The sequence below is a fragment of the Rhipicephalus microplus genome, chromosome 3, assembly GCF_043290135.1.
Source record: "Rhipicephalus microplus isolate Deutch F79 chromosome 3, USDA_Rmic, whole genome shotgun sequence".
Classification (NCBI taxonomy): domain Eukaryota; kingdom Metazoa; phylum Arthropoda; class Arachnida; order Ixodida; family Ixodidae; genus Rhipicephalus; species Rhipicephalus microplus.
This window is the reverse complement of record NC_134702.1, coordinates 61,484,287-61,499,681: the sequence shown is the minus strand read 5'-3', so window position 1 is coordinate 61,499,681 and position 15,395 is coordinate 61,484,287. Positions and strand designations below refer to the sequence as shown.

The window sequence follows — 15,395 nt, the reverse complement described above, 5'->3', positions numbered from 1 at the left end:
TTCCGATTCCTTCTATTTTTCTATTTCGCATTTCTTTTCATGTCCTTTCTTTTTGTCGTTCTGTCGTCGTTTTCCCACCCTCTACCTTTTTCACTCTTCACTTTTTTCTACCAATTTCTCTATTTATCGTTCTTTGTCTCTTTTTTCCTTTCTCTGAACTCATTGGTTCTCCTCCTCATCCCAAATATGTTCTCCTCAAGCTGAATCTTCTTCCCTAACCCATGGCTTTACTCTACAAGGTTATGTTAGGCTCTGCTAGCATACCTTGATAGCCGGATGGTTACGATACTCGCCTTCGGACCGTGGGTAAGCGAGTTCCAATCCTGTCTCGTCAAGAACTTTCCTTCGCCAAATATTTATCTTTCTTGTTCTTTCTCTCTCTTTGTACTCGTTATCACGGGGATCACAGTCATGCCATTCCTCGCCGGACAAATCGAAACACGTGTCCTGGGAGCGAAGCGGAAGTTAAATAACAGGACGAACATTGCACGTGCGAGTTCATAATGATGGCGACAGTTTCCTGTTCGCCGATTACACCAACGGCTTGCATAAGCGGGTCCGCTGTTAATGAAATTGAGCGGCGCTCACCTCTAGCCGGGCAAACTGCTCGGCCCGGTACGACGCGTTCTCGGCGTTTATGAGCTTCTGGAGCAGGAACTCGCGGAATTCGGGTCCAGCCTCGAACTCGGCCGGCACCGGCAGCTTGGGCTCGAAGAAGGGAACGTCCAGTCGAGCCGTCACTGCCACTCGGTACCTGCGCATGGAAAAGTCCCACGCATCCCTATGCATTTCCCTAAGACGATTCGAAGGCCAAAGCCACCCTTTTCTCCTCATATTCGAATGCGTAGATATATATTTACCCCAATTGTTCTTTGGTGCTCGGTGCTCAATACAACGGCACCCAATTCGCGTTTGTTGAGGCCCTCCGTGAACGGTATTAATAGAGCGAAGCAAAGGTGAGGCGACTCAAGAAATGGTTTGGTCGTATTGAGTGAATAGCACACACTGCAAGCACTGCTATGTGTTTGCGTGAAATACAGAAAAAGATGATTCAGCTTACGAACAAACGTCGCACATGCACGATTTATGCGTCGTCTAACCCATAAAGAGCCACAGCTACTGTGCTAACGAAACAGTATTTATGCAATATATGTTGCTACGGCTAACTTTCTGTGTTCAACTTTCTGAATGACTCATATATATATATATATATATATATATATATATATATATATATATATATATATATATATAACAGAATAATTACAAGGAAAGTACAGGGGAAGATAACGGACCTATCTATCGTTATATACGGGCAATGCGCACGCGCAGTCAAATTTCTTCGGCACCGCCACCCTTTAGGACACCCAAGGAAATTGGCGGTGCCAACCTTCGGCACCGCCAACTTCCTTGGGTGTCCTTATCAAGGGATAAAATGAACTCCAACGAAGTTTTGTCAATGCGCGACAATCGATTTCGGGTCTCACCTCCGCACCCTCCTTCTCCCAGATTCTCCGTTCACATTTATATTCGGTCGCCCCGCGAACTCGGCCGAATTACAACAATATTCCGAAGAACATTCGGCGATAGCATGGTTGAGCGATTGCGAATAATCTGTACTCTATTCTATAAAAGGGGTGCCTCGCCGATGAACCATTCGAGCGAATACTTTTGTCGCATGCATAACTTCACTGCGGGAAGCCTCAACTGCAGTTCCTCTCCTCGACTACAGTTTTGCACGACCTTTGTACAGCGGGTATATTGAACATGAATTATTATACATTGTCCAGCGGAGTTCTGAGACAAAAAAAAAAGATGAGCCTGCCGAAAGCTGACGCCAAGCACGTAGAATAAAATAAAAAAAAATCAACAAAGAAGGATCAGAAAAGGTCCATTAGCTGAATATTGTCATGTACTCGAATGACGGAGGAAAAATAAAATCACGGTCAAACAGTGTTTTTCAATGAAGAGGACTGAAGACCACAGCGAAATGCCGGGACGATAATTCAGATCGATGACCGAAAGGGAATTCTCTAAATAGAGGGAAAATTGGGAATGCGCAATGGAACCGCGGTCCAGACAATATTTGGGCCGTTGACCCCTCTGCGGGGGCGTGCGCTTCATTTCAATATTACGCGGCAGCGAACTTTTTACCAGCCCCTATTTCTGGATCGGTGACTGATTTCGGCTGCAGGGAATGCACCAACTCGGCTTGCCCGAAATGTCCGCATGTAACGTTGTGGTTTTCAGAAATTACGAAGAAAGAAGGCTCGACCGGGCGCGATGAGAAGTGTACAGAAAGGATGAGAAACAGCCCACGGTAACGACACGCGAACCTATTGGCACGTGACGAAAGAGCTGTGCGGGCTTGACACGAGAACGGCGCGGACTTGACACGAGGATGTAGCAGGGGGAGAAGTGTTTATGTTCATAAGAGGGAAAAGAAGAGAAATGTGAGCCCCGTAACTGTCTGCATCAGGGTGCGACACCTCAACAGTAGCTCACAAGGGATGGGGGTGAGGAGAGAGTATACAAGGATAGTATTAAATGTATGTATATATATATATATATATATATATATATATACAGAGATGAGCTAAGCCACCGAGCGAGGACATATCAAGGGGATAGGAGAGATAGGAAAGATGGAAACACGGTCACAGGAGTCTGAAGACGGGGTACCACTTGCGAGAGCTCTTGTCGGCGTCAGGAGATGGCGTAGGGCAAGTCCAGTAGGTCAGAGCTACGCTGTCGTCGGAGATCGGCGTCAGGAGATGACGTAGGGCCAGCCCAGTCGGCCAGAGCTACGCTAACGTCGGAGATCGCGAGGGCACAAACCTGTCGGCACGGAATCCAGCGAGCCGACGTAGCAGGTAACGACAAGCGCTGACTACAAGGACAAAGGTATTGTGGTGAGCGTCGGAACTCGCACGGTTCAAGTTGTGCTTATACTCTCACGCATGAGCACCTCAATGTAACACGAACTCCGGGCCGTCAAGCTCACTAGTTGTGTTATCCCTTAAACTGTGCTTTAGATAACATGCTTTAAACATGCCCCCTCGTACGATTTCCTCCTCCTCCTCCTCTCTTTCCTTCCCCTTTTGGCGGCGGCGGCACACACTTGCGTGCCGCCGCAGATAGGCAGACCGAGAACAAACAACCATACCACACGGACGTCTTGTCTCGTAGTCAGTCCATCCGCTCCAATCGCAATATAAAGCCCCCGAAAGCAGCGATAACGTGTTCGAATAGTTCGATACTGTTATAAAACTTTTGAAGTGTTTAATAATAGCTTGCTTTTATACAGGGGGGAAGTGATTTTAAAAGAAAAGAAGAGAAAAGTGAGCCCCGTAACTGTCTCTCAGGGGGAGGACACCTCAACAGTAGCTCACGAGGGATGGTGGTAGAGATGGGAAAAGGATAGGATTAAAAGGTAGAGAGATAGAGAGAGAGGGAGGAGAGAGCGAGGCTGTGGGACAGGGAGCAACGGAAGTAAGGAGAAGACAGTACTACGGGGATCTCTTAAACACGAGGTACAACTGTTACACAACAATTCAACTTGGTGCGCAAGCAGAAAACAAGAAGGGAGACAGGAAACAGCGTTGTTTTCATTCTCCCTTCTTTCCTTCTGCTTAGGCAGCAGGTCGAGCTAGTCCGCGAATACGTTCTGCTGTTGCACGAAGCCCGCGCAGCCTTCCTGCGTATGCAGTGGACACGACGACGGCCGTGACATCACTGCACCTGTTGTCCGACCTCAGTCTACAGTGAAATATTATGTGCTCCAAAATTGGGTCTTCATTGCTGTTATGCGTCGATGCTGGGACGCTGCCTGCAACGTGTTCACTACGCAATAATTCCAAGTAGCGAACTTAACACCACGTACGTAACGCGGTACTAATCCTGGCTTCAGTGTAACGCTCCATAGCATTGACTGATTGATTCCGGACAACCACAGACCTATTGTAGTGTCACCTGCAAGGCACTCCAACTTTTCGCTATATGAGCGATTACTCTTGCTTCACGAAGGTCAGTAGCTTAAACCAACACGACGGGAAAAAAAAATGGACTCATATATGCGCATAAAATTAGTGTTTTCGCAAGTTGTTTCCGGTTGGTATCTTTCGACACACTCAGCTACGAGGAGCTACAGAATCAAGCCTGCTACAATTACAGAGTCCAGAACTGTGACGTCACGAAATAACGTTCGGTTGGCTATGCTGAGCGTGAAGTCACGTTTAGCGAAATCCGCTGTATGTATTTCCTGTGCTGTCCCCTGTCGCTTTGGTGAAGTTTTATAGGGACCGGGACAACCGGCAACCGGTACCACCAGAACGAAAGCCTCCCAGATCAAGATGAGTTTTGCTACTTTTCCGCAAGGGAAGCACGCATGTACCGTTGCATTAAGAAAAAGATCACAACTTTACCGCAATGGCGAAGCAATGAACGCGATAGCAACTAATTGGGAGGTAGCGCGCAGAATGGCAAGCAGATAAACACGTGCCCCGCCTTTCTCACGCACAAATGACGAACGAAACGTATACTCACAGGTACAGGTGAACGCGAATAAGCATTTCAGTTGTTACTTCGCTGTCTGAAAAGCGCGCCCTTTTCGCAAACGGAGACTGCGCAACGATTGCAGTGGCCTTTGTGCACCCGGTAACTACAACAGAATCGTTCCGACGAAACCCAAAGGCTAGAAAAGGCTAGCAAAGACGTGCGATTCTCTCCACTGCAAGATAAGGGCGCGCGATCGAGCGTACACCCCCTTATTCTCTGCGCAGGCCAAAGTACGCGTGAGAGATGAGAGCTGCCGCGCGCTGACTGCGACATCTCGCTGATAACGCTGAAAACACGATAGTTCCCCTCCTAGATGCCGGTCAACAGCGGTAAGTGGTAGATATGAATAGCTTGCCGTTTGAACGTTGAAGGAGGTACCTCTCAGTAGCTCACTGGTTAACGCCTCGCATTCACGACGCGGAAATTCCACGCTCGATTCCGCGCGTCGAAGTCTTTTTTTTCGGTTTTTTTCTTTTTTGCGTTTTCATATATATAGATACGTATACACATACGGTGACGACATCGACGCCGGCGGTGAAATCCAGCCGAAAGTGCCCATATAATTGCTATCGGAATGAAAAGATGCCAGCATATCCACGGGGTGAATGATGGAAAGTGGGGCGAAGCTGGGTCCACTGCCGCACCGCTTCGGCCTCCCGTTGTCATACTGCAGGGTCCTCGCGGCGCGCTTCTGCTTCGCGCGCCCGCACGTAGAGGTCTCTTCTTCGAGCGCGAGCCGCAAGAGTGGCGCACGCCGCTCAGCAACCTTGTCCATCCTCCGTGGCCGAGGCTCTGAATGCACGCGCGCGCGCCAGAACAGCATTTTTTCCTGGCGTACGGCGCCGCCAAAAAACACGCGATTGTAGCCGCGCGATTGCCTCTCTTCTTCCGTACGTGTGACGCCAATTCTTCTTTTCTACAAGTAATGCCCTCTAGTGTCGTACCATTTGCATTTTTCAGCGTGTAGTACAAGTACCGCCGTCTATGGCCGGTTCACTAATTAACGAGGGGCGGGTATGTACCATCGGCGGTTACGACGGGGACGCTCGGGCGACGCCATAAAGAGTTTCACCCCTAATAAGGCGCGTTGTAAATAGCAGTGATCTTTCCCTTGCGCTACAATCACCTTAAGGAAAAAAAATTGCGAAGCTAGCCTTAACTCGCGCAGTGTGTGAAACAGCAAAACTGGGCAGTTTTTATGTCAAATCTATGTAGCTTGTAGGTCGTTGGTAAGCTTCAGTTAGGTGGTTTTTGTTGCTCCTAGGTTTTGCTAGCTTTAGCAACGTGATGCTAGTTTGTTTTTAGGTAGTTGCTATGCTTTTAGCTAGGTGATAAGTCGCTTTTAGGCAGCTTTAAGGCTTTTAACTATGATGTTTTACAGGTTGCTTCTGAGCTTTGGCTAGTTAGGTTGTCTTTAGCTTATTGGATGTCTTGCTAGACTGTACACATTCGTTCCAGCCTCGCTATTTCAAGCCTCGCGCGAATAAGTGCTAGCTGTGTTACTTTTGCTCTTTTCTTTTCATCGCTCTTCATAAATCTTTTTCTATCTTTTTTTCAATCTCTTTTCGTCGCTTTCTTTTTTTATATTTCTTTCTTTCTGTTTTACGTGCTGCCCTCCACGGAACAGTTTTTTTCAAACGCTCGCATGTTTTGGCCCGTACTGAGCTTTCCCAATTCCCGTGGCACATAGCCGCCAGATGAGTTCTGCACGACAGAGCTCAACTGACCGAAGATCTAGTAACGTTGGCTTAAGCAGCTTCACTCTAAATAGAATAATAAGAGAGCGTGCCAGTTCATGTCCATGATACTTTATTGTACTCGTTTTGCACACTAAAGTTTTAACCACCGAACTAACCAGCTTCGCTAACAGCACTTTAAGGGTAAGTGACAAAGGGGACGTTAATTTGAACGTCGCGTTTTCATACCTCTGCCTTCCGAGGTGCAGGCGTCCCGTCCTGATGGGCTGGACCACAATGAAGGAATGCAGGAAGTGCGAAGCAATCATGGTTGGCATGAACGGCGTGTTGTCCTCTTGGAACACGATGGCCACAATGTCGTTGCCAATGTGCCGCTTGCGTTGAAGCTGCGTGTGCAATATGACACCACAAAATGGCCATGTAAATCTCGAAGGTCGTGTTACGCAATAGTGGATGTTTGTATGGCTGGGCTGGTTGACTCATTATTAAGACGTATACGAACATTGTTTTAGACGTGACAAAGTGAAGGCGATTGGCGTAGCCGTGCCCACGGCCCCCTTAACATGAGTAGCGAAGGAGGAGGGCCACTTGCCTTCTGCCTATACCTGTGCGCACGGCTATGACAAGAGCCACGGCACCGTGTCAATCTTCCTGAAATTTTTTCACGTCTGTAACGCTGTTCAGTTACGCTCTGATCGAACACGAGTTGCGAGCACCAAGCGAATAGAAGAAATGGAATATATGGAGAGGGACAAGATTAAAGTGGCGAGTCGGGCTTTTTGGTACTTGCTCTGGTGCTCTACAGCGCATAAAAAAACACAATAGACGGACCACAAACGAACACAGCGATAATCTTCGTCGTTTGTGTTCCATTCGTTGTGTGTGTGTTGCGCTATAGTGCACCAGATATGGGCAGCATTGGAGCAGGCAGCTGTTTCACTTACTTCGAGGTAATTTACGCTAAACATGACAGTTGAACGCGCTCGTCGCAGCATACATGTTTTCCAACCTTGTGAATGAAATGGGTACGTATAGATTAGGAAGATGCAGCACTGCTCCAGCGTTCCACTAAATAATTTAAGTAAATATTTCATAAACAATAGAGTTTTGTGTACTGTCACCACAACAGCACTAGAAGCTTTTTTTCGACGCTTTTACCACAGCAGATTAGGACAGTGTCACAGGATACGCTAATAAGAAAGGATATCGCCAGGCTGATTTCAAGGGCTGACGTATCGGCCCCTCGAAACGCAGCACGAAAGCATGGACAATTAATAATTGGTTCTTTCGGTGAGCCAGCGAGCGCCGGCTGTCGTCCAAAGAACGCGGAAGGGCAGAGGGTTGATAACAAAACAAAAATATATTCAGATACGGCAGAACAATTAAATTACAAGTGTGCACACTCGGCAGTTATACAATGCAATACGACTCTAATCAAAAGGTACTCAAAACAACGGGCTACACAACACAACAAGATACACTGAAGACAATGGGAACAAACAACATCACGCGCTACAATGCAATCTCTTGCATTAACTATAACCAAGACACAGAGTAAAACGATCGTCAAGCGAATTCAGTCCAAAGTTCTTGGAACAAAGCTTGAATGCTTCTCTTCCAGGAAATATTCACTCAAAAGTCCAGCGCCGGTCATCGTCCCGCTGCGCCCGAGCTTTATCTTCCAAGAAATTCTCGCGTCGTCCACTGACAACACTTCAATGACACAACTTCTTCGCCGGTAACACATCGGCCACGCACGCGCTCCGACTGCAGAACACGTCTTCGCCCACTGGCGGTAAATACACTTCGTCTCCAGCTTGTAAGACAAGCGTTCCCACGCTGGGGGAAAGCCCTCTTCATCTCCTGATGCGACTTTCTCCGCTGCTCGACAGAGCTCGCCTATATGCTCTAGCCGCTAGGCTCCCGCAATTTCTATATAGGCGTCTCTTCGGCGCGCCGCACGGCCAAGACTGTGAAAAGGGCGGTAGGTACCTCTCTTGTAACGTGACGCAACTCCACAGCACCGCGCCCCTTCCCTACGAGATGTTTCTACGTGTTCGCTCGGCGATAGATGCGAGTAAAGCCCATTGATCTTTAGATGTGAGGAGGTTGGTCGGCGTGGAGCAACGCCGACTAAATTTCAAGGCCGAAAGGCTGCCGCAGTGACGTCAGAGGTTGGGGGCCCAGTTGCCCAACTGAGCATGCTCAGTAAGACTTTTTTCCACATCTTTTATTCGGCCCAATCAAGCCGCAGCAGCTGCGAGAGCGGGAGCGTTGGTTCTCCTAAAACGTGAACGAAACGCAGGCTTTCGGCCGCGTTCGCGGCGTAACTGAGCCCCCACCCTCTGACGTCACTGCGGCAGCCTTTCGGCCTTGAAATTTAGTCGGCGTTGCGTGGAGGCGGCGTTTTCGAGGCGGTGAAGAGGCGCGAGCGCGGCGTCGTTTGGTGCTTGTTTCTTTTTTACGCCGGTTTCCGTCGCGTCTGCTAGGCGCCTGGTTTTAGGTAGCCGTTAGAAATCGGAGGCGCGCTTTCGTGAGTGCTCGTTTGTGACAGACAGTTTTCGTTGTTATTGAAATGAGAAACAGGAGAGGTGATGATTATCGTCCGACAAAAAGTTTTACCTTTTCCTTTTTATTTATTACGTCCTATATTTGGGTACTCGTTCTCTCGCCCATCAAGTTATTGCATCGCTCACCGCACACGGATTCTGGTAGCGAAGCATAAGAAAAAGGAGATCAATCACAAGATTAAAATTGTACATGATGATGACAATAATTTTTTTATCTACGGCTAGACTTGACCTCCTGAACAGCACTGCTGCAAGGAGAAATAAATACAGAAGCAGAAAGTATCGTTAATTAGGCGTACAGACTAGACACACCGAATTACGATGACGTAAACGTCACGTCATTCCGAAACAAGCACGGCTAATCGAAGCCCAATAACCGTTCTTTTCTTCTATTCCCCAGACTCGGCGCACACATTCACCGGGTGTTTCTGTTTCCGCTAACGAACTGTGCACGTATAGCGTCTGCAGCGCTCGTAGGCCACGAGGTTCTCTTGATTGCACACATTGTTCGATCTGGCGCCTGTGCAGCGCCGTTCGCTCATTAGGAGAGACGAGTCAATCCGAACGACGCCTTGGCTCATTAATTATCCTCGTAACGCGGACACTCCGCAAGCTCTCTTCTTAATAGACCTCGGACAAAACTGCTCCGCTGCCGTCGTCGCAGCCTTTATTTCGATGCGACCTCCTTGTAGACACTTTGTTCGATATTCTGCTCGTCTCGGCGACGGCGGCCGAGGTGCGCCTCTCTTTGATCGTGAGCAACGAGCGCGACGGCGAGTTGGAGGCGTATACTTTCGCTGACGACGACGGAGTGACACAACGACTTTGGTTAGAACATTGGAAGTCCCGGAATGCCGTGCACAGACAGTTAGTGTGCTTCAAGTGTGACTCGCCGCTGTCACTTCCGGCTTCTCGCGAAGAACAAGAAGTTCCATAGAAGGGCCACTTATATGAACACTCCATGGTGAAGCTCCACTATGGCACTTCCTAGGAATAAATGGTCGCCAAGCAATCACACCTTTTCAGGCATTTTCAGCAGAAACTCGGTAGAGCGATGAGAACCAGCACCCATTAGGCTGTTGGCATTAATTCACTTACGCGTACACGCTTGGATTTGATCCATCTAAGTAACATAACAGCACGTTGCCATGAACAAGATGTGACAGAGCAGTAATTTCGAGCTAGAATAAATAAACCAGCACACGTATTGCACTTAGTTACCTGTGATTGCAATGTCTAGTTGCGTCGCAAGCGGGCACTGAATGCGATCGGAATCTTAGCAATGTCACCACACAGGCAGTAGAAGTGGATAGGAGACTGCGCCTTCTGGTTGTATTTTTTAGCATGTTATTCATCGAGCTGCTCGAAGACGCACTGAAATATTGCGCACGTTCTGATACCCATTACGACTAGAGCATCTCGAGATTGATGCCGCTCATGTCAATATATGCATGAATTATATGCCACGTGCATTCCTCATATGCATCTTGTTGACGTAATGACTGCAGCGTCATCAGGATGTAGGAGGCTAGGAAGATATATCCCTAAAGTGCCGCTGGTAACCAACACACTATGACACAATGAAAAAAAAAAAGGAGAAGCACCCATTGAAGTTGATTTTTTCATAATATAATGCCAGACTGAGTCATTCATATGATTAAACAACAGTGATTGATTGATTGATTGATTGATATGTGGGGTTTAACGTCCCAAAACCACTATATGATTATGAGAGACGCCGTAGTGGAGGGCTCCGGAAATTTAGACCACCTGGGGTTCTTCAACGTGCACCCAAATCTGAGCACACGGGCCTACAACATTTCCGCCTCCATCGGAAATGCAGCCGGGATTCGAACCCGCGCCCTGCGGGTCAGCAGCCGAGTACCTTAGCCACTAGACCACCGCGGCGGGGCTAAACAACACTGATAGTGGAGAAAGCAGTGTAGATGCTATTCGTACTTGTTTAGGAGGAGACACAAAACGAAAGAAAGAACAAAACAAAAGCAAAACAATAACCAACTAGGTTGAGGTCACCTGCTGCACGTCTCCCTCGGTGAACGGTAGCAGCGTGGAGACGTGGAACATGATCTCGCAGCCGTTGAAAGACGTGTAGAAGGACTCCTGGCCCGTCTGGCCGTGCTGCGTGTCCAGGCCACCGCGAAATCTGGCAAGGGTAAAAGCGAGCAATAGACGTTAAAAAAAAAGAAGAAACGTTCGGAGATAATGGGGGGGGGGGGGGTCATAATTGCGGCGTCTCCACCCACAACGTGACCGAGGTGCGAAACGCGAACAAAGTTAATGCGAAACGTAATGAACGAGCGAATAGGGCTGCCGTGATCTCCCCATTTACAGTGACCTCAGGGAATGAAACATCATCTCGTAATAGTAATATATATATATATATATATATATATATATATATATATATATATATATATATATATATATATATATATGTATATATATATGGGAAACAAGTGTATAATCAAGGGCTCGTGTTTCCGTGTTTTGACACAGTATAACGAAATCTAACAGACAATAATGCCAAGGAAAGTACAGGGGAGGTTCTTAGACCAAATCGTCAGGTAAATGTAAGTAGAAAAATGGGTGAAAAGATAACTTGCCGTGGGCAGGAACCTGCCCAAGCAAGTATAAACACAAGTATAAACACAAGTGTTACTGTTTAACGTGGCAGCACGGCAGCACGGCAAGTTGACAATTTTCCCCGCCGAAAGCACGACAGCCAAACGCTGAGATAAGCCTTCTAAGTGAGCCTGAATTGAGGTCTAAGAACAAATTTGTAAGCAAGCACACAAATGCTTACTTTGGCACACAAACACTTGCATTGAAGAAAACTCAAGCTCCAACTTCTCTCTCTCTCTCTCTCTCTCACACACACACACACACACACACACACACACACACACACACACACACACACACACACACACACACACACACACACACACACACACACACACACACACACACACACACACACACACACACACACACTGCAATGCAATAAACTGGGGCTCGTATACCGCTAGAATTGTTGGGTCTTCACGTCCTAAAAGCACGATACTATTATGAGAGACGCCGTAGCGGAGGGCTCGGAAAGTATTGGCCGCGTTCTTTAACGTGCACCTATATCGAAGTACACGGGCTTGCGGCAATTTCGAGTCCACCGAAAATGCGGCGGCCCAGGCTGGAATTCGATCCCGCGACCTTGGAGTACGTCAGCAGTGAAGCACTATCACCGCTTTACCACCCTGGAGGGTCGATCGAGCTCGTACGCTGTCTACGGCGACCAAAGTAACTTTACTAATTTATCATTCATGGAAATATGGACCTCAAACGTTATTCTAGCCTTTCGAAAAGCGCTGCCATTAAAACAAACGAGGTGAACCTGCATGTGATTCGTTGGTCCCACAATCATTAGTTGCGTGCGTTATATGTACAATAAATTTACCACAACAACTATATCGCATCAAAATATTAATATTTCACTATTTACGTCGGTCTACAAGAAAAAAAAAGTAACAAGGAAGAGGTATGTAGACTATTTGCGCCCAAGAGTCGAGTAAATTTTGCCTTATTCAAAATTGAAAATTTTCTTGAAAGAATAGTTTTACGCTTTTCTGACAAAAGCCTTCGTACAAGCCGCCCGCACTACAGCGTAGCTGAACTGAGGTAACAAAGTTTACTTCGATAAAACAATGCACCTAGAGATTACATTGTTTATTTTGTAACACACATAGAAACAAAGGTCAGAGGTACATGTTAGAGATTCTTATCGTCGATCGCACGCTTCGAGTTTCGAAGCGCGCGGATGCTGCCGCATATTTTGGTAACACAATGTTATCTGAGAACGCGATAGAGGTAGTCACTTCGAAGGGAACGAAGCGGTGGTTTCGAGTTTAGGCGTTATCCCTCAAGGGTTTTTTTTTATCAGCCGAAAACCACGATATCGTTGCGAGGCACAATTTAAGCGTGCTTACCCAGAGAAGTCCTTGAGCGTGACTTTGTCGGCCAGCATGCTTAGGAACTCTTCCATTGCAGCACTGTGGTGGCGGTTTCCGAAGAGCTCTTCCTCCCTTATCTTGGGAGATAAGGAAAGAGTGATAACGACATTAGGGGAGAGAATGTAAACAACAAGCCAAACGACGCATGAAATAAATCCGAATTTTTCCGAAATACCTTAAAAAAAGGAAACAAACATGGCGATTCGCAGCGGCCTCTCACGCCTAAAACCAAGATTTCATAAATTGTAACTAAACTCTTTGTTCACTCGGAACAGCCGGTACGAATTAAACAAATTTAGAGTCAAAGCGACAACGTCATGAGACACGAACACTTTTTAAGTGCTTGAGCGCCTCCGTTCTCACATCGTTTCTCGCATTCCCTAACGCTGTCGACATATGATCCAGCCTAGCGGTGCCTTGTTTCCATTTAATTAGGCAAGCATTAGATTAAATGAAGCTTAAACCACACGCTTGGTTAATCAAGCGGTGAAAGGATTTTTATTTTGATTTTCACTTTATACGCACTAATGTGTATCGTTTACCGAAGTATTCATGGATTCATGGCTGAAACTCAGTATGAACAATTGAAAAAAAAATGTAGCGATTTTTTTTTACAGTTCTACCGAAAAACAGGAACTTACAGAATGAAACAGCGCGAAACAAATCAGCGCTCTCGAAGTTGCGAGGATCTGCCGATGTACAAACTAGGTAAAATAAATAAATAAAATAATGATATAAACAACGCAGTTAGCGCGATATGAGTTGTATCCACAACCTCAAATCTTACCATGCTCCTAATGATTAGTTGACTCGACAAAGAAAACAAGTTTTGCAACGCATGCATTGTGTGCCGACCTTCGTTTACACACAAAGCAGGAACAAAGAGCTTCGGCTCTTTCAGGATGCTATTCTTCATTTTTTTTTCTCTAATGCTAAGCAGCTTGTCACTCACAATAACTTGCTCACAACTTCAGTACGGCATGCCTTCTTAAGCTTTTCTTGTTTTTTTCCATCATTCCTACTTGTGACTACATTAACAGGTTATCTAAAATGTGCAACTTCCCTATGAGCACTTCAGGAAGAAAGTGAGACAATAAAAGCATGATTGGTCACTTTGTCATAGAAAGCAGTAGGACGCAAATGTAAAACGTGTCCTTAGTGAAACGACCGAGATTTTCTCGGGGCAAGCGTAAGCGCGTAACGCGGTGGGTTTACAGACAGGAAAGGCAGGCGCGCACCGCAAAGATATATTTTTTCTTTGGTGTACGGATAGATTCTATCAGCAAAGCTAACGCCTATAGGCTAAGTTACCGTCTCACTGTGTGTTAATACAGTTGAAAAAATGCACTTTTGGAAACGCACCCAAGTGGACGGACGCGAAACGATGCGTTGTAGAAGCACATAGTCGCGGAGGCCACGGCCATGGCGCATTACCACACTTTACCACACGCAGAGGGCGACACCACCTCGCGGACCAACAGCACCGCGAGATAAAAGAGCGAGATACGAAAGGTGCGTTTGTAAAGCCTCCAGAGTATGTGATCGTGGCGGAGCGGATGTCTTGTCCAGCCGTTGCTGTCGTGGACAGAATGTCACGGGCTCGACTTCCGGTGACAGAATATTTTAGGGGCGAAGCTCCTTAAGCCATGGGTCGTGCGCCAGCGATGTATGTATGTATGTATGTATGTATGTATGTATGTATGTATGTATGTATGTATGTATGTATGTATGTATGTACGTACGTATGTACGTATGTACGTATGTATGTATGTATGTATGTATGTATGTATGTACCTATGTACCTATGTACCTATGTATGTATGTATGTATGTATGTATGTATGTATGTATGTATGTATGTATGTATGTATGTATGAACGTATGTATGTATGTATGTATGTATGTATGTATGTATGTATGTATGTATGTATGTATGTATGTATGTATGTATGTATGTATGTATGTAGTAGTGGTAGTAGTAGTAGTAGTAGTAGTAGTAGTAGTAGTAGCAGTAGTAGTAGCAGTAGTAGTAGCAGTAGTAGTAGTAGCGCGTCGTAGTAGTAGGTAGCCACCTCCACGACCAAACAAGGAATGGCACGCGCGCACCATTTAGAATTGAGCAGGAAACCCGCGCAGGTTAACCATAAATAAAAAGATAGATCTTTCTGATGAAATGACGTACAGAGACGAGTATCGGTGACTTCATAAAAATTCTCTGGAATTCGAATCTTACTAAAAAAAAACTAGTAACAGAAGGACGCCTTTTGAGCGCTATCTGCCCAGAAAAGGTTTCCGCGTTAAACTGGCTGGGCGTAACCTCCTTGGTTTTAGAAAGGTTTAGCGAGGGTTGGCCGCAGTGTCCTGAACTAGCGGCGGTGAAAGGTGGGATCTAGACACGAAGCGCAGGCCGTAAAAAAAGTGCACGCGTGCCGCTCCTCTAGTCCGGCCGCGCCACCTCTCGTTTAGTCCTTGGAATGTCCGCTGGATGGCGGTACTTCTATATGATCTATATATGATAAAAAGATGCGAGATGGTGGTACTTGGAGT

At 46.6% G+C, this 15,395-nt stretch overlaps 1 protein-coding gene across 4 annotated transcripts in view; it reads right to left on the bottom strand.

The window, feature by feature from the left end:
* The window catches only part of LOC142803752 (rap1 GTPase-activating protein 1-like), a 304,934-nt gene that overhangs the window by 23,598 nt on the left and 265,941 nt on the right, over positions 1–15,395 (bottom strand). For all 4 annotated transcript variants that reach the window (XM_075889633.1, XM_075889631.1, XM_075889630.1 and 1 more), the window contains exons 13-16: positions 12,826–12,926; positions 10,859–10,988; positions 6,483–6,640; positions 589–754 (exon numbers count right to left, since the gene is read on the bottom strand). In XM_075889633.1, the coding sequence (XP_075745748.1) occupies positions 589–754; positions 6,483–6,640; positions 10,859–10,988; positions 12,826–12,926 (555 nt within the window). The remainder of the gene's footprint in view (positions 1–588; positions 755–6,482; positions 6,641–10,858; positions 10,989–12,825; positions 12,927–15,395) is intronic.